General features: G+C 52.0%; 1 protein-coding gene across 2 annotated transcripts in view; it reads left to right on the top strand.

The window, feature by feature from the left end:
- Positions 1–2,896: 2,896 nt before the first annotated feature.
- The window catches only part of grip1 (glutamate receptor interacting protein 1), a 61,268-nt gene continuing 42,515 nt past the window's right edge, over positions 2,897–21,649 (top strand). Inside the window, exons 1-3 of one of the 2 annotated variants that reach the window (XR_014762455.1) lie at positions 2,899–3,168; positions 19,518–19,588; positions 19,742–19,992. Coding sequence is in view for 1 of the 2 variants with exons in the window: in XM_084701530.1 (XP_084557656.1) it covers positions 3,114–3,168 (55 nt within the window). In the remaining variant the exon portion in view is untranslated. Of the gene's footprint in view, positions 3,169–19,517; positions 19,589–19,741; positions 19,993–21,649 lie in introns of those variants that run through there. The other variant, XM_084701530.1, reaches the window with a different exon arrangement.

Here is a 21,649-nt window from a genome sequence, read left to right as displayed (position 1 = left end):
GGGAGAGGGAGGGGGGGGAGAGAGGGAGAGGGGGGAGAGAGGGAGAGGGAGGGGGGAGGGGAGAGGGGTGGAGAGGGAGGGGGAGAGGGGGAGAGAGGGAGAGGGGGGGAGAGGGAGAGGGAGGAGGGAGGGAGAGGGAGGGGGAGAGAGGGAGAGGGAGAAGGGGGAGAGAGGGAGAGGGAGAGGGGGGAGAGAGGGAGGGGGAGAGAGGGAGAGGGGGGAGAGGGAGAGGGAGGGGGGAGAGAGGGAGGGAGAGGGGAGAGGGAGTGGGAGAGGGAAGGGGAATGAATGAGGGAATAATGGAGGGAAGGAGGGAGAGGGAAAAGAGAGTGTAATGGCTAAAACTTAGCTAATTTGTTTGACCACTTCTTGGAGTTCCGGTGATGTATCTTGACGTGTGATCTACATACAGTCCAGGAGACGTGGATTTAGCTGATTCCATTTATTTCGCAAGCTCCATCAAAAGTAAAGTAGAGCATTCAAGTATTGTTTAGTTATAAATTCAAGGCTCTGCACGTTTCCCTGGTCACGCTTCCTGATCACGGTCAACGATGCTATGCGCAGGCCGGAACCCTCCCCTCTCCTTGGCCTGTCACACCTTTATCCTGATGCCAGTGAATGTCTGACCTATAGGAGGCACACACAGAAACAATTACTATTTCAGACTTATTCAAGACATATTAAATAATTACAAATAATATAGTCACACAAACTGGAGTGTCAAGTCATATACTCAAAAGGACTCAATTGGCTCCTACAGAGAGAGAGACTGAGCCAGAAAAAAACTGGGAAAATGATCAAGAGCGCAATAGAAAGAGAGGATGAAGAGAGAAACAGAGAGCTGAGAGACTGAGGAAGAGAAGATGGAGAGATATCTCCTGAAGCCTGGCTTTGCGAGGGTCTCTGTACTAACTGAACCTTGACCTTCGAACAGACCCTATCTGTGCTCCCCCAGACTCCAGAACAGACAGCAAGCCCCACCACAAGGCCTGGGACCTGGGTTCGATTCCGGCCCAGGTTCCATTTCCATGAAAGTGATAAAGATATTATGGAGATGGTGATAGTGATGATGGTGATAAAGATATTATGGAGATGGTGATAGTGATGATGGTGATGAACATATGGAATCCAGAGATGGTGATGATGATTGTTCTGAAATCCCTTGAGGGACAAGCAAGAGGAACACCTTGCTGATTAAAGATATAATGAAGGTGATAATGATGACAGTACATTACAGAGGTGATGATAGTAATATGGTGATGATTATGTTATAGCGGTACAGATGCATATTGTGATTATAATAATGCCAGTAATTACGATAGATATGATGATGATGGGGACAATGATGATGCTGATGATGGTGGTGATGATGATGGTGATGATGATGGTGGTGATAATGGTGATGATGGTGATGAGGATGGTGATGATGGTGATAATGGTGATGATGGTGATGATGATGGTGGTGATGATGATGATGTTGATGATGGTGGTGATGATGGTGATGATGATGATGGTGATGATGGTGGTGATGATGGTGATGATGATGGTGATGATGGTGGTGATGATGATGATGGTGGTGATGATGGTGATGATGATAATGGTGATGATGGTGATGATGGTGATAATGGTGATAATGGTGATGATGGTGATGAGGATGGTGAAGATGGTGATAATGGTGATGATGGTGATGATGATGGTGATGATGATGGTGATGATGGTGATGATGGTGATGATGGTGGTGATGATGATGATGATGGTGGTGATGATGGTGATGATGATGGTGATGATGGTGATGATGGTGGTGATGATGGTGATGATGGTGGTGATGAAGGTGATGATGATGGTGATGATGGTGGTGATGATGATGATGGTGATGATGGTGATAATGGTGATAATGGTGATGATGGTGATGAGGATGGTGAAGATGGTGATAATGGTGATGATGGTGATGATGATGGTGATGATGATGGTGATGATGGTGATGATGGTGATGATGGTGGTGATGATGATGATGATGGTGGTGATGATGGTGATGATGGTGGTGATGATGGTGATGATGATGGTGATGATGGTGATGATGATGGTGATGATGGTGATGATGGTGGTGATGATGATGATGATGGTGGTGATGATGGTGATGATGATGGTGATGATGGTGATGATGGTGGTGATGATGGTGATGATGGTGGTGATGAAGGTGATGATGATGGTGATGATGGTGGTGATGATGATGATGGTGGTGATGATGATGGTGATGATGGTGGTGATGGTGGTGATGATGGTGGTGATGGTGGTGATGATGGTGGTGATGATGATGATGATGGTGGTGATGATGGTGATGATGATGGTGATGGTGGTGATGATGATGGTGATAATGATGATGGTGGTGATGATGGTGATGATGATGGTGGTGATGATGGTGGTGATGATGATGATGGTGATGATGGTGGTGATGGTGATGATGGTGGCTGTATTAGCGATGCCACATGTCCCTGTCTCTGCTCCTCTAGCGGTGGTGGGCCATATCTATGTCCACTCGGTAACGGTGGGTCAAGCTACATAAATATTATGCTGTGACTCGGGGAGGTTGCTGTGTGGAAGAGACAGAGGGACTGGTAGTCACACGCACGGTGGTTCACGCACGTACCCCCTACTGCGCGTGAGGTATATGAATGGAGACCGGCAGAGGCACCGCGTGCTCGGGTCTAGACCTCTCAGCCACCTAAATGAATAGAACATGACGGGAGCGGGTTATGAATTAATAATGTTTTGGGCAAGAACTACCGTGCCTCGCCGTTGTTCTATCTGAGTATTTCCCGTTTCCATTTTACGGTGTCCGGGGGTTGAAACGGGCACCTTCACGTTCACACTCCCCTCCTCTGTCTTTCACTGTGTCCCTCGCGCACTAAACACCAAGCACTGCACGGCTGGAGGGAGACACGGCGTAGAATTACACCGGGCGGCACAGGGGAGAGAGAGAGCGCGCGAGAGAGAAACAGAAAGAGAGAAAGAGAGGAGGACAGTGGCTATAGACGACTAGCTGAGCAGACCAGCGCCGAGATTGAAATGCGATTTAAATTCCAGACGTCCTGAATGATCACTGCTCGAGAGAAATGCCGGGCTGGAAGAAGAATATTCCCGCTTGTCTGCAGGCTGACCAGGAAGGAGGTAGGACCAGCACTCGCTGTTGATTTTACGCACGTAACTACCGTAGCCTACCGTAACCCGTACTATAGACTATCGTATGCTTGCTATCACGTCCTGCAGCCCTTGGCGGTGTGCACGCGCCGTGGCTCGAGCTAAATAAGTGAAAGTTTCCGCGGGGGAAGCCGAGCTATTGGTGATTCTTCAGACTGCGGCGTCTCGAGCCACACGGCGCCTGTCACGCTGTTGCAAACGGCTGCACTGTGTTACTACGCGAAAGGCGGATTCATTCAGAAAGGTGTTACGAGCGTGTCAACTTTTCATTGTGAAGCTTCGACACGTTACCGGAGCAAGTGCTCCGTGTGTTCGATACCGGGGTATGGTTTTTGTTTGGGTGGGCCTTGTCTGTCCGGCTGGGCTGCACTTGTTCGCCCCCTGTCTTAAAAACACTGAACATAGCTAGATCCGCCACGCTACAAACTCGCTTTGTCCAGGTACTTTATAAGTAGTAGCCTATTAATACTGGTCCCCAGGAGAATCTGGCGTAGCCTGGGGTTATATTTGAGGGGGGAGTCGCATATTTACAACCTGCTGTGAAGCCCCACGGCCTGGCCGTGTTTGTGCCATGAAAGACCGAGGTCGGGTTTCACATGGTGGCTGTATCCGCCGGACTTCCGAGCTGCCTCGAGCTCGTCCGCGCGAGGACTAGGACGGCGCCGCTACTGTCGCATCAGCGGCACAGATGACCAGCACGTTCGTTTGTAAATGACGGTTAAAACCGGTCTGGCATTGTGTACCGCTCTCGGAGGCTGCCCGTGTAAAACGGACATGAATGTGTCTCCCGTGCACTCGTAGATAACGAGAAGCCTGCTAGCTTGGCATGATTAACGGTTCCGTGTTCTCCTTGCTACCGTAGAATTGCCGGTAGACATGCTTTTCAGTGTGTACTTGACCATTCGTCCAGTCTGTCTGAAACACGAGAGAGAGGACTTTCTTTCCGTGCCTACGGAATGGAATAATGATTATTTGGGAGAGACGTCACGGTCGAAATGTGTTTAATAGTTTTGTTTTTGTATGTGAAGAAGATATAATTAAAATTAGGCTGATGTCTGCTAGTCTGGCTCGGTCCTTACAGAAGCATGCAAAGACCCCTGCGAGCGGGATGGGCTACCGCAAGCACGTCAATACTTCACAGTCAACACTTAACACGCGCTATACATGCTGCAGCTTGTTGAGAAAGTTCGACATCTACACATGTAGATCTCTCAGTCCCCTGCCAGGCGCGGGAGAGACCCGGGTGTAGCTCGACGTTACCGGGGGAGGAACCCGCCCTGTCCGACCCGTAGGCCTACTGACTGACCCATAGGCCTACTGATTGTCATAAATGGCCTAGTAGTGTCAGAAGAATCGATTATGTGGTTTACTGAGCGTCCCTGTCTTCCATGCTCCTCTCTCTCACACACACACACACGCACACGCACACGCACACACACACACACACATTAACTATTCTTCTCAGCCCTCTGTGACATGCTTGCGTGTAAAAAGGCTATACAAATACATTTGATTTGATTCTCCCTCTCTCTCAGACACACATACTCTATACCACATTCACACCCACTCTCTTACTGACACACACTACTGACACACACTACTGGTACCCACATAAATAAGGGAAGATACACACACAGGACCCCCTGCAAGTGTGTGTGCCTCCTGTCCTGCTCCACTGCACTGTAAAGCAGACTTAGGATCGATGTGTGTGTGGTGTGTGTGTGTGTGGTTTGTCTTGCTGGTCTAAGACTCTGCTGCTTCTCTCTGAGACAGGCTGTATGAAGCCACTCCCAGCAGCTGCATGGCCAGGCTCTGTGTCACCGTGTGTGTGTGTGTGTGTGTGAGCGTGTCTAATGTGTGTGTGAGCATGAGATGTGTGTGAGCGTGTCTAATGTGTGTGTGTGTGTGTGTGAGTGAAGCCTTGACTCAGGCAGTCTAACGTAATTCCTCTTAAGATGTTTAAACATGAGGGTGGTCTTCCTCCACTGTCATCCCTGATGCGTGTCGTGTGTGTGTGGTGCGTGTCGCGTGTGTCATGGGTGTCCTGCAGTGATGGATTAAACGCTGTGCTCTGATTGGATATGAGGTGACAATGCATTGTGGGTGGATTCAGCCTTGAGATCAGTCAATTAGCTTCCGGCTAAACATTCAACTCTTTCTCTTTCTCTCTCTCTGTCTCTTTTTCTTACTTTCTTTCTTTATCTCTCTCTCTCTCTCTGCTATTCTTTCCTAGCTCTATTTTCTGAGTTTGAAAAAAGAGCTATACTTCTCTCTCCCCCCTCACCCCTCCCACCTCTTTTCCCCCTCTCTCCTCTTCACCCTTTATGTCACCCCCCCTCTGTCTGTCTCTTTTTCCAGATCTGTAGATGTTACCATAAATGCAGGATTATCCTATAGGTCTCTTTAAGTAGAGACACACACACACACACACTCACACACACCCTGAGATGAGAGTATGATATCTTAGTTCTATCAGATCTACACTTGAACCAGATTTGGGTCTAATCCACTTACTGCAAGTCTGCAGCTTGAGGTCAAAGAGAGATGGAGAGAAAGATGGAGAGAGAGGAAGAGAGAGATGGAGAGAGAGATGGAGAGAAGTAGAGAGATAGGAAGAGAAAGAGATAGTGAGCGAGAGAGAGGGTTTTTTATTAAGCTTCTGTTGAAAACAAAGTTCCCAGCCTGAGAGTGCAGCATCAGATGATATCTGGTTTGTAGATCTTCCTTTCCTTCTCAGCCAGACAGGAACACCCTACCCCAGGACAGCTGTCTTTGTGTTCTCCTTTCCACAGACTCCTGAAACAGCTGCTCTTCTACTACAGCTGGCTTGGTATAGTATCATTCTGCAATTGATGAAGTTTACAAAGGGTCTGGTCCTGGTCAGGTGTGAGTCAGCTATAGAGGAGAGGTGTAGTAGAGGTATAGTAGAGGTGTAGTAGGGGTGTAGTATGGGTGTAGTATGGGTGTAGTAGGGGTGTAGTAGGGGTGTAGTAGAGGTGTAGTAGGGGTGTAGTAGAGGTGTAGTAGGGGTGTAGTATGGGTGTAGTAGAGGTGTTGTAGAGGTGTAGTAGAGGTGTAGTAGGGGTGTAGTAGAGGTGTAGTAGGGGTGTAGTAGGGGTGTAGTAGAGGTGTAGTAGGGGTGTAGTAGGGGTGTAGTAGAGGTGTAGTAGGGGTGTAGTAGGGGTGTAGTAGAGGTGTAGTAGGGGTGTAGTAGAGGTGTAGTAGAGGTGTAGTAGAGGTGTAGTAGAGGTGTAGTAGGGGTGTAGTAGAGGTGTAGTAGGGGTGTAGTAGAGGTGTAGTAGGGGTGTAGTAGGGGTGTAGTAGAGGTGTAGTAGGGGTGTAGTAGGGGTGTAGTAGGGGTGTAGTAGAGGTGTAGTAGGGGTGTAGTAGAGGTGTAGTAGAGGTGTAGTAGGGGTGTAGTAGAGGTGTAGTAGGGGTGTAGTAGGGGTGTAGTAGGGGTGTAGGAGGGGTGTAGTAGGGGTGTAGTAGGGGTGTAGTAGAGATGTAGTAGAGGTGTAGTAGGGGTGTAGTAGGGGTGTAGTAAGGGTGTAGTGTGGTTGTAGTAGAAGTGTAGTAGGGGTGTAGTAGGGGTGTAGTACGTTCGCATTTACATTTTGTCATTTAGCAGATGCTCTTATCCAGAGCGACTTACAATAAGTAGAGGGACATTCTCCCCGAGGCAAGTAGGGTGAAGTGCCTTGCCCAAGGACACAACATAATTTGGCTCAGCCGGGAATCGAACTGGCGACCTTCTGATTAATATTCCGATTCCCTAACCGCCCAGCCATCTGACTCCTTCAGTAGGGGTGTAGTAGAGGTGTAGTAGGGGTGTAGTAGAGGTGTAGTAGAGGTGTAGTAGGGGTGTGAAAGTGTTGGGTCTCTAATCAGCGTTCACGTCTTCAGGGATTCATGAAGCCCCTGACAGACATGTGTGTTTGGGGTTTACAAGTTTCTAGGTGTGTGTGTGTCTGTGTCGAGATGTAATGTGTGTGTGTGTGTGTCTTTGTTAATTAGAGGAGGTAATTGGTCCAGAGAACATCAGAGAGGTTATGAACCAATCACAGTGCAACGACAGGGGAGTGACGTTTGCCCTAATGGAACACAAGCACTCTGATGTCACAGGTCAGAGGTCACACAGAGGAATCTATCTCGGCCCATCATTCACCTCCTGATCACCACACACACATCAGACATTTACAGCTTGACTGGAGGCACTGGTATCATTTAAAATGCTGACTGCTTGCAGTGCAACAGCGCTAAGCTAACACTCTACTGGTGCACTATGGGGAGGTGTGCTACAGCGCTAAGCTAACACTCCACTGGTGCACTATGGGGAGGTGTGCTACAGCGCTAAGCTAACACTCCACTGGTGGACTATGGTGAACCTGCTCTCTCTGTTACACCCCCTAGTGCCTTATGACATCATCATTTAGTCAGCAAAGTGACTGCAGGAGCTTTTAGGTGACACACTCTCTCTCTCTCTCTCTGTCTCCTGTCTCTCTCTCTCTCCCTCTCTCTCTCTCTCTCCTGTCTGAGGTGCTGATGTCAGTGCTCTGCTCATCCTGTCCTCAGGATTACTGAAGCACAGAGACTTGGCTTTCATGGCTCTGGCTGTGTGTGTGAGATATGGTGTGTATGTGGTGTGTGTGGTGTGTGTGTGGTGTGTGTGTGGTGTGTGTGTGGTGTGTGTGTGGTGTGTGTGGTGTGTGTGTGGTGCGTGGTGTGTGTGGTGTGTGTGGTGTGTGTATGGTGCGTGTGGTGTGTGTGTGGTGTGCGTGTGGTGCGTGGTGTGTGTGGTGTGTGGTGTGTGTGTGCTCTTCTGTGTGACCCTCTGCATGCATTTGCACTGCTTAGTGCTTAGTGCTTTATCTGTGGACGACACATTTCCCTGGGAAGAGGCTGCATGGTTAAAGGGAGGAGGTGACTCACTGCAGAGTTTGACCACCAACACTAGCTCTGACCTCCCCGCCCCTCTCTCTCTCTCTCCTCCCTCCCTTTCTCTCCACCTCTCTCTCTCTCTCTCTCTCTCTCTCTCTATCCCTTTCTCCTCCCTCCCTTTCTCTCCACCTCTCTCTCTCCCTCTCTCCCTCTCTCTCTCTCTCTCTCTCTCTCTCTCTCTCCTCCCTCCCTTTCTCTCCACCTCTCTCTCTCTCTCTCTCTCTCACTACCTCTCTCCCCCCTTTCCTTCTCTCTTCCTGTAGTTATTCACCTGCAGTGGAATGCAGTGTACCTCTTACTAACTGTAAGAGACATGATTGAAAACGATTTATACAAACACAAACATCATCTGGATAGGACAAGGGGGAAGGAGAGAGAGGAGGGTGGCAGGGAGAGAGAGAGATGAGGGTGGGTGGGAGAGAGAGAGATGAGGGTGGGTGGGAGAGAGAGAGATGAGGGTGGGAGGGAGAGAGAGAGGTGAGGGTGGGTGGGAGGGAGAGAGATGAGGGTGGGTGGGAGAGAGAGAGATGAGGGTGGGTGGGAGAGAGAGAGAGGAGGGTGGGAGGGAGAGAGATGAGGGTGGGAGGGAGAGAGAGAGATGAGGGTGGGTGGGAGAGAGAGAGATGAGGGTGGGTGGGAGAGAGAGAGAGGAGGGTGGGAGGGAGAGAGAGAGATGAGAGTGGGTGGGAGAGAGAGAGATGAGGGTGGGTGGGAGAGAGAGAGATGAGGGTGGGTGGGAGAGAGAGAGAGGAGGGTGGGTGGGAGAGAGAGAGATGAGGGTGGGTGGGAGAGAGAGAGATGAGGGTGGGTGGGAGAGAGAGAGATGAGGGTGGGTGGGAGAGAGAGAGAGGAGGGTGGGAGGGAGAGAGAGAGATGAGGGTGGGAGGGAGAGAGAGAGGTGAGGGTGGGTGGGAGGGAGAGAGATGAGGGTGGGTGGGAGAGAGAGAGATGAGGGTGGGTGGGAGAGAGAGAGATGAGGGTGGGTGGGAGAGAGAGAGATGAGGGTGGGTGGGAGAGAGAGAGATGAGGGTGGGTGGGAGAGGGAGAGATGAGGGTGGGTGGGAGAGAGAGAGATGAGGGTGGGTGGGAGAGAGAGAGATGAGGGTGGGTGGGAGAGAGAGAGATGAGGGTGGGAGGGAGAGAGAGAGAGGAGGGTGGGTGGGAGAGAGAGAGATGAGGGTGGGTGGGAGAGAGAGAGATGAGGGTGGGTGGGAGAGAGAGAGATGAGGGTGGGTGGGAGAGGGCGGGAGGAGATTTGACTCCTTAGCTGTTAGGAGTGTGTTGAAGCTAACAGGAACAGTCAGAATGCCTGGAGGCCCAAAATACAGACATACTACTGTACACTATAGTGTACACACACCCTGCTCTCTCTCCCTCCCACTGTCTGTCTATACTTCTCTATACCTCCCTCCCTCCATTTCTCTGTCTCAATACCCTCCCTCCCTCCCTCCCTCCCTCCCTCCCTCCCTCCCTCCCTCCCTCCCTCCCTCCCTCCCTCCCTCCCTCCCTCCCCTCCCTCTCCCCCTCCCCTGCCCCCCCCTGCCCCGCCCTGCCCTCTTCCTCCCCTCCCCTGCCCTGCCCTGCCCTGCCCTCTTCCCCCTCCCCTCCCCCTCCCCTGCCCTCTTCCTCAGCCTCTAGAACACTTAAAGAGGCCAGCCTCGAGAACGCTTAAAGAGGCCAGCCTCTAGAACGCTTAAAGAGGCCAGCCTCTAGAACGCTTAAAGAGGCCAGCTTCTAGAACGCTTACAGAGGCCAGCCTCTAGAACGCTTCGAGAGGCCAGCCTCTAGAACGCTTAAAGAGGCCAGCCTCTAGAACGCTTAAAGAGGCCAGCCTCTAGAACACTTAAGTGGGGGGTGGGGGGTGGGGGCAGTGGGGGGTGGGGTGGGGGCAGTGTGTGTGTGTGTGTGTGATCTCCTCCAGGGTTAGTCAGAGCTGCAGGTATTGTGTTCTCTGGTTCTACACCTCATGGACTGAATACCAATTAGCAGAGACTATACATACACACATCCACCCACCCCCACCTCCACACCAGCTAGCACACCCAAACACACACACACAAACACACACACACTAGCTAACCCCCCCACAACACACACACACACACATATATTGAATCCGTTGGAGACTTGTTAACATAGTCAGCAGTCCTCTAGGGACAGCTGTGTGGACCATCACCTCTCTATGTGTGCATGTGTGTGTATGTGTGCATGTGTGTGTATGTGTATGGAGAAAGAGAGAGAGGGAGAGAGACAGGGGGAGTGAGGCAGATAGGGGGAGTGAAAGGCAGAGGGAGAGAGATGGGGAGAGAGGAGAGAGATGGGGAGAGAGGAGAGAGATGGGGAGAGAGGAGAGAGATGGGGAGAGAGGAGAGAGATGGGGAGAGAGGAGAGAGATGGGGAGAGAGGAGAGAGATGGGGAGAGAGATGGGGAGAGAGGAGAGAGATGGGGAGAGAGATGGGGAGAGAGATGGGGAGAGAGGAGAGAGATGGGGAGAGAGATGGGGAGAGAGGAGAGAGATGGGGAGAGAGATGGGGAGAGAGATGGGGAGAGAGGAGAGAGAGGTAGATAGAGGGAGTGAAAGGCAGAGGGAGAGAGATGAGGAGAGAGGGAGAGAGACTGAAAGAGGGGGAGAAAGAGTGCTGATTGGAATGCTTGTTTGTCCTGAAAGCATCATCATACAGTGTGCATGTGTGTGTGTGCGTCCTGTATATGTGTGTGTTCAGAGCAGAGCTGTGTAGTCACATGTGATTCCTGAATGTTAGCACCATGACAACGCTGCTGCAACTGCACCCTCATGAGACTGATCAATACACAAGTCACATGTTCCCTACACGCCTAGCACACACCAAGCACTCACCTAGCACACACCAAGCACTCACCTAGCACACACTTAACACAAGCCTAGCACACACCTAGCACACGCCTAGCACACGCCTAGCACACGCCTAGCACATGCCTAACACACACCTAACACACGCCTAACACACGCCTAGCACACGCCTAGCACATGCCTAACACATGCCTAGCACACGCCTAACACACACCTAGCACACGCCTAGCACACGCCTAGCACATGCCTTGCACACGCCTAACACACGCCCAGCACATGCCTAGCACACACTAAGCACTCACCTAGCACATGCCTTGCACACGCCTAACACACGCCCAGCACATGCCTAGCACACACTAAGCACTCACCTAGCACATGCCTAACACACGCCTAGCACACGCCTAACACACACCTAACACACGCCCAGCACATGCCTAGCACACACTAAGCACTCACCTAGCACATGCCTAACACACGCCTAGCACACGCCTAACACACACCTAACACACGCCCAGCACATGCCTAGCACACACTAGCAACACACCAGCGACACGCCTGCAAACCGAGACAGCTATCTGTTCTGATGTTGTCACATGTACAATTTGAAGGGGAAGCTGTTTAGGTGTGTTTGATATGATTCACCTCGGGTTTGTAGCAACAGGTGAGATGAATTGAGCACTTCCCGGGTGTTTGACAGTGTTGTTAAGGAGGTGGTGGTAGGGGGGGTCTGGCCCTTTAAGGGGAACAGGAAGTGTAATTAAAGGAGATTAATTATAACGTTAGAGGATAAAACTGTTCTGATCAGAGCTGGGCAATCTGCAGCGCCAGCACTCACACATCTCTCTCCCTTCCTCCCTCCTTCCCCCACTCTCTCTCCCTTCCTCCCTCCCTCTTCTTTTCCTATCTTTCTCTCTCTCTCCTACAATCCCTCTCTACCTAACTCTCCCTCTCTCCTCTTATCCGTCCATCTCTTTTCTTCTTATCAAAGGGTCTGAAGGGCAGAGAGAGGAGAGAGAAGAGGAAGAGGCTGGGGAACTATGTAGAGCTCTCCCCCCCACACACCCCCCTAGCCTTAGTTCTCCCTCTCTCCACCCCCATCTACTCTCCCTCCCTCTGCTCTCAGTCTGGTAGAGAATCTGGGTGTGAAACTGAAGCAGTTGGGCTCCCACTACCACTTCCCCTGACACACACACACACACACACACACACACAGCCTGCCCCCTGCTCTGCACATGGTGCCAGGGAAATAATTACCCTAACTGAATATATGGCCCAAGGCAACTACTTGTTAGAGGAGAGGTGTGAGTGTTTGTGTGAGTCTGTTTGCGTGTGTGTTTCAAGGGCAGTCTCCATGGTTAGATTGGTGTGACTGATAAACAAGGTAAAACTGTGAAAAGGGGGAGTAGAGAGAGAGAGAGAGCAAGGGAGAGGTAGAGAACAGAGAGATGAAGAGATAGAGAGAGGAAGGGAGGAGGCAGTAGAGAGAGAGAGAGAGAGAGAGGGAGGGAGGGATGTGGAGATGGAGGGAGAGATGGAGGGAGAGATGGAGGCTGGTGCTCAGACCTGAAGGGTAGCCAGTGTGTTCTTTGCCTAACCCTCCTGTCACCTTGGAGACCTGCCATGGAGTTAGTTAACCTGTGTCACACACACACACATTCACTCTCACACACAGGCATTCACACACACACACACACAGAAATAACCACGCGCCCGCACTCACCTCGGAGGGGAACATGGCAGGCCTGCTGTGAGTCTGTGTGCAGAGATAAAGAATTTATCTCTGAGCTTCTCTCACCTGGCAGGGTCTAGCCGTTAGCCCTTAGCAGTTAGCATGCTGAGCTTATCCAAGGAGAAAATGAGCTAGGCTAACAGTGCCAGCGTTACACTAGCGATGCCAACACCAGAGGCCCAGTTCAGCTGTTCCTCCACCTGGATGGACTTGGAGGTTGTTCCTGGTGTGTGTGTTCTGGCTGTGCTCTCATTTTCCCACCTGTCTCTTTGTGACTTGTCTGGCCCCGCCTCCAGCATTCTCATTGGAGGTCGTTGTGACAGATGCATGCTGGGAAATGACCTGCTACAGACGATGTAGTTTCTGTAACTGCTGAGTCAGTAAGGCCTAAATACCACACACATACACACACAGACAGACACACATTACCACAGACACACACACAGACGCACACACACACATAGTTATGGTAAGAAGCCTCAAGAGGAAGGGAATCAAACTGCCCACGACAACCCTGACTCTACACACACACAACACAAGGTGTATGAAAGATATTCCATTGATCGATACATGCTACATTGAAAGGTTTCTTGCAGCATTTGACCTGCATGTGATGGACTGAATGCAATAGGTTAATGTTGTGGTTTTGATTGACATGTGACCTGGGACACACCCCTTCAAATTGATTGGTCCACTGTCCTCTGACATCATGTGTACTTCCTGTGTGCTTCTTCCTGCTTCCTGGTGAAAGATGGTTTACACTTTATTCACACACTCAGACACACCACCCCCCCCCCCTCTCTCAGGAGTCCTCCCAGGTTCCTGCCGTCTGCTGGTCACATGATCATGCGTCTCTCACCCCCTCGTCTCCGACCAATCACCTTTCCCCATCGGCGAGCTGTCACATCCCTTGCTCCTGACGAGCTCACCTGATTGGCAGACTCGGGGCAATGACCTCGTGTCTCGGAGGTCACTATGACGACCGGTTTCCATCACAACATCCACCCTGCTACAGCCCTCAAACTGTCACTCACTCACTCACACACACAAACACACACACTCACTCTCTCTCCTTCTCTCTTTCCCTGTCCCTCTCTCCTTCCTCCCCCTCTCCTTCTCTCTTTCCCTGTCCCTCTCTCCTTCCTCCCCCTCTCCTTCTCTCTTTCCCTGTCCCTCTCTCCTTCCTCCCCCTCTCCTTCTCTCTTTCCCTGTCCCTCTCTCCTTCCTCCCCCTCTCCTTCTCTCTTTCCCTGTCCCTCTCTCCTTCCTCCCCCTCTCCTTCTCTCTTTCCCTGTCCCTCTCTCCTTCCTCCCCCTCTCCCCCTCTCCTTCTCTCTTTCCCTGTCCCTCTCTCCTTCCTCCCCCTCTCCTTCTCTCTTTCCCTGTCCCTCTCTCCTTCCTCCCCCTCTCCTTCTCTCTTTCCCTGTCCCTCTCTCCTTCCCTGTCCCTCTCTCCTTCTCTCTTTCCCTGTCCCTCTCTCCTTCCTCCCCCTCTCCTTCTCTCTTTCCCTGTCCCTCTCTCCTTCCTCCCCCTCTCCTTCTCTCTTTCCCTGTCCCTCTCCTTCCTCCCCCTCTCCTTCTCTTTCCCTGTCCCTCTCTCCTTCCTCCCCCTCTCCTTCTCTCTTTCCCTGTACCTCTCTCCTTCCTCCCCCTCTCCTTCTCTCTTTCCCTGTCCCTCTCTCCTTCCTCCCCCTCTCCTTCTCTCTTTCCCTGTCCCTCTCTCCTTCCTCCCCCTCTCCTTCTCTCGCCCTCGCCCCTGAAAGAAACCAGCTCCTGCCAGTCATCCAACTGGTAACAGTCTGTGTGTGTGTGTGTGTGTTTGAAGGGCATGTGTGTGTGTGGTCTGTGCCCTGTCTGTCTGTCTCCATGTGGCAGGGAGGGGGGGGAGTGTCTGTCTGTCTCCATGTGGCAGGGAGGGGGGGGGGGGGGGGTCTGTCTGTCTCCATGTGGCAGGGAGGGGGGGGTTGTCTGTCTGTCTCCATGTGGCAGGGAGGGGGGGGTTGTCTGTCTGTCTCCATGTGGCAGGGAGGGGGGGGTTGTCTGTCTGTCTCCATGTGGCAGGGAGGGGGGGGTTGTCTGTCTGTCTCCATGTGGCAGGGAGGGGGGGGGGTGTCTGTCTGTCTCCATGTGGCAGGGAGGGGGGGGTTGTCTGTCTGTCTCCATGTGGCAGGGAGGGGGGGGTTGTCTGTCTGTCTCCATGTGGCAGGGAGGGAGGGGGGGGTGTCTGTCTGTCTCCATGTGGCAGGGAGGGGGGGGGGGTGTCTGTCTGTCTCCATGTGGCAGGGAGGGGGGGGTTGTCTGTCTGTCTCCATGTGGCAGGGAGGGGGGGGGGGGGTGTCTGTCTGTCTCCATGTGGCAGGGAGGGGGGGGTTGTCTGTCTGTCTCCATGTGGCAGGGAGGGGGGGGGGGTGTCTGTCTGTCTCCATGTGGCAGGGAGGGGGGGGTTGTCTGTCTGTCTCCATGTGGCAGGGAGGGGGGGTGTCTGTCTGTCTCCATGTGGCAGGGAGGGGGGGGTTGTCTGTCTGTCTCCATGTGGCAGGGAGGGGGGGGGTGTCTGTCTGTCTCTGGTGTGTTTGCATTTGCATCTAGAACACATTTTCTGCTCCAAGAAGCCTTTTAGATGACCATTTAAATCTGGCCATGGCAGTAGGAATGCACACTGCTGCACTTAGTACTGTAGCGTGAGGGAGCTGTGCGTGTGTTTGTGTGTGTGAGGCCATTAGAGGGGAAATCAGTGTGTCTGAGTGATCTTATTACACAGTTGATCCCTCTCACCAGATCACCCACAAACTGTGTGTGTTCTTGTGTGTGTGTGTGTACCTGAGTGTGTGTGTGTGTGTACCTGAGTGTGTGTGTGTGTGTAGTGACATCTTTAGGAGGACCTGATTCAGCATGGGGGCATGCGACTACTGTGCAGTCTGGTGGTCTGGGACAGTCTCTATGTATGTTGTGTGTGTGTGTGTGTGTGTGGGGAGGGGTATGTATGTTGTCTCTTCAGGCGTCTCGCTGTCTGGGTATCTTGTTGCCGTGGTGACTGTCTGTCAGTGTTAGTTACGGTCGTTAAGGTGTCAGAGTGCGACATGGAGTGACTGTTCAGAATCATGACCTCACCATGACCTCACCATGACCTCATCACCATTCTGGGGTTTGGAGGGGTAGAGGGGGCCGGGGGGGGGGGGGGGGGCAGTAGAATACTGTGGTCACCTACTCTACTCTTCCTAAACCTTCTCTCATCTTCCTCAACCTTCTCTCATCTTCCTCAACCTTCTCTCCTCTTCCTCAACCTTCTCTCCTCTTCCTCAACCTTCTCCTCCTCTCAGCTGTGAGTGCTCCACTTCCTCATTAAGCAGGAAATCATTATATTGGTGTTAAAGTGGTCCAATGAGGCGCTGGCTGTCAGGCTGGCCTGGTATTGATTGGCCCAGTCAGTTCCAGGACGGAACACTCTGCCTCCAATCAACAGCCATTAAATCAGTAGAACAGTGAGGATGTTGGTGATGATGATGATGGTGGTGATGATGATGGTGGGGATGATGGGGTCTGGGGTAGATTGTCAGGGGGATAGGTTGTCAGGGGGATAGGTTGTCAGGGGGATAGGGTGTCGTCGGGGAGACTGGGACTGATGGGATAGGCGTGGGAGGAAACACTATGATTGGCTGACGTGGCGTGGGGCAGCGTGATTGGAGCTCTGGGGATCTGGAACACTTCGTGGGTGTTGTTATAATGCCTTCTATTAAAAGAGAAGAAATTGGTTCTCCCTATCCTCCTCTTCTCTCTCTCTTCCTCTCTCTCTCTCTCTCTTCCTCTTCTCTCTCTCTTCCTCTCTTCCTCCCTCTCACCCTGTCTCCCCCCTCTCTCTCCTCTCTCTGCAGACTAAGCCGTTTCCATGCCTGCAGATAAGGAGCTTGGGAAGAGAGAGAGAGCTAAAATCCTGCTAGCAGTGGTTCTTTTAGTTTGACACACACACTCCCATGCTCACATGCACACACACTCTCCCCCTCCCTCCCTCCCTCCCTCCCTCCCTCCCTCCCTCCCTCCCTCCCTCCCTCCCTCCCTCCCTCCCTCCCTCCCTCCCTCCCTCCCTCCCTCCCTCCCTCCCTCCCTCCCTCCCTCCCTCCCTCCCTCCCTCCCTCCCTCCCTCCCTTCCTCCCTCCCTCTCTCTCTCACAGACACACCTGCATCCATTTACACACACATACACACACACACTCTCTCTTGCTCTTCTGTGTGTGACCCACCAAGGCTCTGTCTGGGTGTATAATGCTCATCTAAGGAAGGAGGTCAGCGATTGGCTCACCTGACTCTTTCAATGAATAATGCGGCGTGTGATTGGCTGAAATGGCAGCCTGGAGGATGGAACTGCTCTCGCACACAAGGATTTGATCAGTTTTCATCTTCCTCCATCCATCCATGCCTCCCTCCTCCATCCTCTCCCTCCCTCCTCCATCCTCTCCCTCCCATCCCTCCATCTTCTCCCTCCCTCCCACCCCTCCATCTCTCCCTCTCTCCCATCCCTCCATCCTCTCCCTCCCTCCCACCCCTCCATCTCTCCCTCTCTCCCATCCCTCCATCCTCTCCCTCCCATCCCTCCATCTTCTCTCTATCCCTCCACCCCCATCCCACCATCTCTCCATACTTCCGAACGTTCTCAGTGTTCTAGAAGTGTGCTGTACTGCCCTCTGTGGGCCGGCAGAGGTACTGCAGCAGAGACAGCCTTGTCTCACTCTTACAGCTAGTTACAGTAAGCCAGTTACAATACACACATGATTAAGTGTTCATTTAGCAGGAATTGATTTAAAACAATGTACAGGGGAGAACCTGCTGCCTCGTTCTGCAGTGAAACACTCAAATCACTTAGCTCCACACATGCACAGTTACCACTGGCTACCCCTCCTCTCCGCCTCACCCTCCTCTCTCTCCTCCTTGCCCACTCATCTCCTCCTCTGTCTCTCTCTCCTCCTCACCCTCTCCTCACCCCCCTCTCTCTCTCTCCTCGTAACCCTCCACCAATTTTGTCTGTGTTTGTTTGAAAGCAGTTGAAGGTCAGTACTGTTCAGTAGAGCCTACAGTTGAAGGTCAGTCCTGTTCAGTAGAGCCTACAGTACACACATCCTTTAGTCAATGATCCCACACTCACACTCACTGGTGTAGAAAGCTGTGTGTATGTTGACTCTCAAATAGCTTCTCCACTCTATTAGTGCTCTGTCAAGCCCTCATCACATCACAGACAGCACTCTACTCCCTCTCTCTGGATCTCCACTTCTCTCTGTAATTATCTCTCAATTTATTCCGTTTTGTGTCCCTCATATCACTCTTTCTCCTCTCCCCCACCGCTCCTCCTCCCTCCCCTCTCTCCTCCTCCCCTCCCCTCCCCTCTCCTATTCTCTCTCCTGCTCCCCCCTTACATCTCTTCTCTCTCCTCCCCCCTTACCTCTCTCCTCCTCCCCCACCTCTCTCCTCCTCCCCCACCTCTCTCCTCCTTCCCCACTTCTCCTCTCTCCTCCTCCCCCACCTCTCTCCTCCTCCCCCACTTCTCCTCTCTCCTCCCCCCTTACCTCTCTCCTCCTCCCCCACCTCTCTCCTCCTCCCCCACCTCTCTCCTCCCCCCTTACCTCTCTCCTCCTCCCCCACTTCTCCTCTCTCCTCCCCCCTTACCTCTCTCCTCCTCCCCCACCTCTCTCCTCCTCCCCCACCTCTCTCCTCCCCCTCCTCTCTCCTCCTCCCCCACCTCTCTCCTCCTCCCCCACCTCTCTCCTCCCCCCTTACCTCTCTCCTCCTCCCCCACCTCTCTCCTCCTCCCCCAACTCTCTCCTCCTCCCCCACCTCTCTCCTCCCCCCTTACCTCTCTCCTCCTCCCCCACCTCTCTCCTCCTCCCCCACCTCTCTCCTCCTCCCCCACCTCTCTCCTCCTCCCCCACCTCTCTCCTCCTCCCCCACCTCTCTCCTCACCTCTCCTCAGGTGTACACAAGGGACAATGTTCTCCTGAGTTCAGGCGTGCGCTCTGCTCCTCAGTCCTGCAGTTCCTCAGAGCTGCCACCAGGGAGAGCCCTGATGCTGCCATGAAGCCATGCTGCACATCTGGATGTGTTGGCATGCAAACTCTGCTGTAGTGTGTTTAACTGGGGTTCATGTGTATTTAGACAGGTGTAGATCTGGGGTGGGGAACATGTCAACAATGTTGTGGTTAAATGTGTTTGCAGACTGTGTTTAGGTTGAGTGGGTTTCTAGGACAGTCTGTTTAATGACAGCCTGTTTAATGACAGCCTGTTTCATGACAGCCTGTTTAATGACAGTCTGTTTAATGACAGCCTATTTGATGACAGCCTGTTTGATGACAGCCATGTAGAGCTGAAGCATCTCTTACCCCAAGTCCTTCTGGAGTCTGCTGAGCACACACGCACACACGACTGTTAACCCGTGACGAAGAGTATAATCATCATCACATCTCGAGTCTCAGAACTCGGACAGAAGGGCTATGACTGTGTGTGACTGTGTGTGTGTGTGACTGTGTGTGTGTGTGACTGTGTGTGTGTGTGTGACTGTGTGTGTGGGTGTGTGTCAAGGCCACAACACTGTCGTCCTAATGTCAACAGGACATCAACTAAGCGTTTGGTCGCGATGAATGTGGCCAGCGCAATTTGAACTGTTTGTTTTTTTGATCAGTGGTTTATGGTTTGATCTTTATGGTTTGTGTGTACTTATCCTGTTGTGTGATGAAAAGAGAAGTTATCTAAATGAGCCAGTCATACGATGTGACGCACTTACATACACACACTCCAGCATTCTCCTCCTCCTCCTCTCTCTTCCTTTTCCTCTTCTCCAGCTTCACCTTGCTCAAGAGCAGTCATTAGGAGTTTATGGAGGATCTCATCTCTGAATATATGGAGTGGAAAGGTCAGTGTGTGTGTGAAAGAGAGAGAGGGAGTGTATGAGAAAGAGGGAACAAGCGTGTGTGTGTGAGAGAGGGAGGGAAGTGTGTGTCCAGGTTAGACTGTTATATTCAGCTTTTCTCAATGTGACTCGTTAAAGCACCCTCTCTCTCTTCAGGAGAGAGCAGGAGAGGAGAGAGCAGAAGAGGGGAGAGGAGGAGAGGGATATCACTACAGAATACACACCTGCAGCAGCGTCTCCTTTGGTTGGCTTCCTGGTGAAATGCATTATGGGAAACATACGTCTCAAGTTCCTCCTCGGGGGTGGAGCCAGTGAGGCGAGACGACATCTTCACTGAACCCTGAATAACACAGACACAGCTCTCAAACACACAAATAAAATAAAAAATGAATACTTGTATGCACAAATGGGCTGTGTGACTGTGTGAGGACATTCATATCTCCTCAGTGACAGGAAGCTGTATATTACTTCCTGTGATCACACTTCCTGTCTGGGCTGTCCACTTGGCTGATGGAGATCTGTCTAACCACAGCCTCCACTAATCACACTGCTCCCTGTCAACTGTCCTCTCCTGGATGGCTCCAACCATAGTGATGTCAGGGACCCGCCAATCAATCAGCTGGGCCAATCAGCAGTCCTGACAGGGGCGGGTCAGTGTCAACCACAGGTCACAGACAAGGGTGCAGCCGTCTCATTGGAGACTTGGTGCTGTGGCAACCGTTGTCCCAGGCGACCAGGTCTGAAGTGCATGCTGGGAACTGTGCCGTCTGCTGAGAAAGCAGTTTTCTGGAGGAAAATGTCAGAACTGTCAATCAACATGTGTTCCACTCCTCCCTCCATCCCTCTCTCCCTCATATCCTCCCTCCATCCCTCTCTCCCTCATATCCGCCCTCCATCCGTCTCTACGCAACATTTTTTTGTTTTTCCTGCTGTGTCTTGTGTGTGTGTAGTCAGATGTTAGTCTGGAAGTGTGTGAGGTCTCTTGTCAAGATTATACACACACACAAACTGTCTCACAAACACACACACACACACACACTGTCTCACAAACACACTCTCTCACACTCTCTCTCTCACACACACTCTCTCTGACTCTCTCTTTATGTCTCTCTCTCATCAACTGCACATCCTGCTTCTGTCAAACATTGCGCTGCAAGGCATCATGGGACATGGGGTGCTGGTGGGGGCAATGGGGAGCTGTCATTGGCTGACAGAGCCAGGGGGCACCATGGAACAAGGGCAGGGGGTCACAGACACGACGTACTTAGTGTGTGTGTGTCTTTAGCCCAGACCAGAAGACCCAGACCCTGTACATCCCAGACCAGACCCAGACCAGACCCAGACCAGACCCAGACCCTTCATTTAGACCAGACCCAGACCAGACCAGACCCAGACCAGACTCTTCATTTAGACCAGACCCAGACCAGACCCAGACCAGACCCTTCATTTAGACCAGACCCAGACCAGACCCAGACCAGACCCTTCATTTAGACCAGACCCAGACCAGACCCAGACCAGGCCCTTCATTTAGACCAGACCCAGACCAGACCCTTCATTTAGACCAGACCCAGATGCTTCATTTAGACCAGACCAGGCCCTTCATTTAGACCAGACCCAGACCCTTCATTTAGACCAGACCCACTAACCTGGTTTAAACAGCAGACACCTTCTCCCATCAGTCCATTAAATAGGGGGGGGGGGGGGGCCTGCTGTCAGACAGTGGAGTGATGAGTGGAGGACAGGAACAAGGGATTAGAGAGGAGGGGGTTTCTGTTTCTTTGGGGATTGGTGTCTTTGGAATGTGAAACTCAACATGTGTGTGTGTGTTACTGTGTGTGTGTTACTGTGCGTCATGAACCTTTAATGCCTTCTTCTACAGCTCAGTGCTGTATCAAGCCGAAATATGATCTAGTTAGCTAGTCTCAAACAGCAAGCTCCAGAAAATTCCATCAAATTTGTAGTTGATATTGGTAGCGTCATGTGACAGTAACTCTCCCCTCCACCCCCCCTCCCCTTCCCCCTCTTATTGTGTAAACACACATATTAGCACTCCACTGTTGGGTC

The sequence above is a fragment of the Hypomesus nipponensis genome, chromosome 7 (assembly GCF_054491055.1).
Source record: "Hypomesus nipponensis isolate SF chromosome 7, ASM5449105v1, whole genome shotgun sequence".
Lineage (NCBI taxonomy): Eukaryota > Metazoa > Chordata > Actinopteri > Osmeriformes > Osmeridae > Hypomesus > Hypomesus nipponensis.
This window is presented reverse-complemented; position numbering and strand designations above follow the sequence as displayed.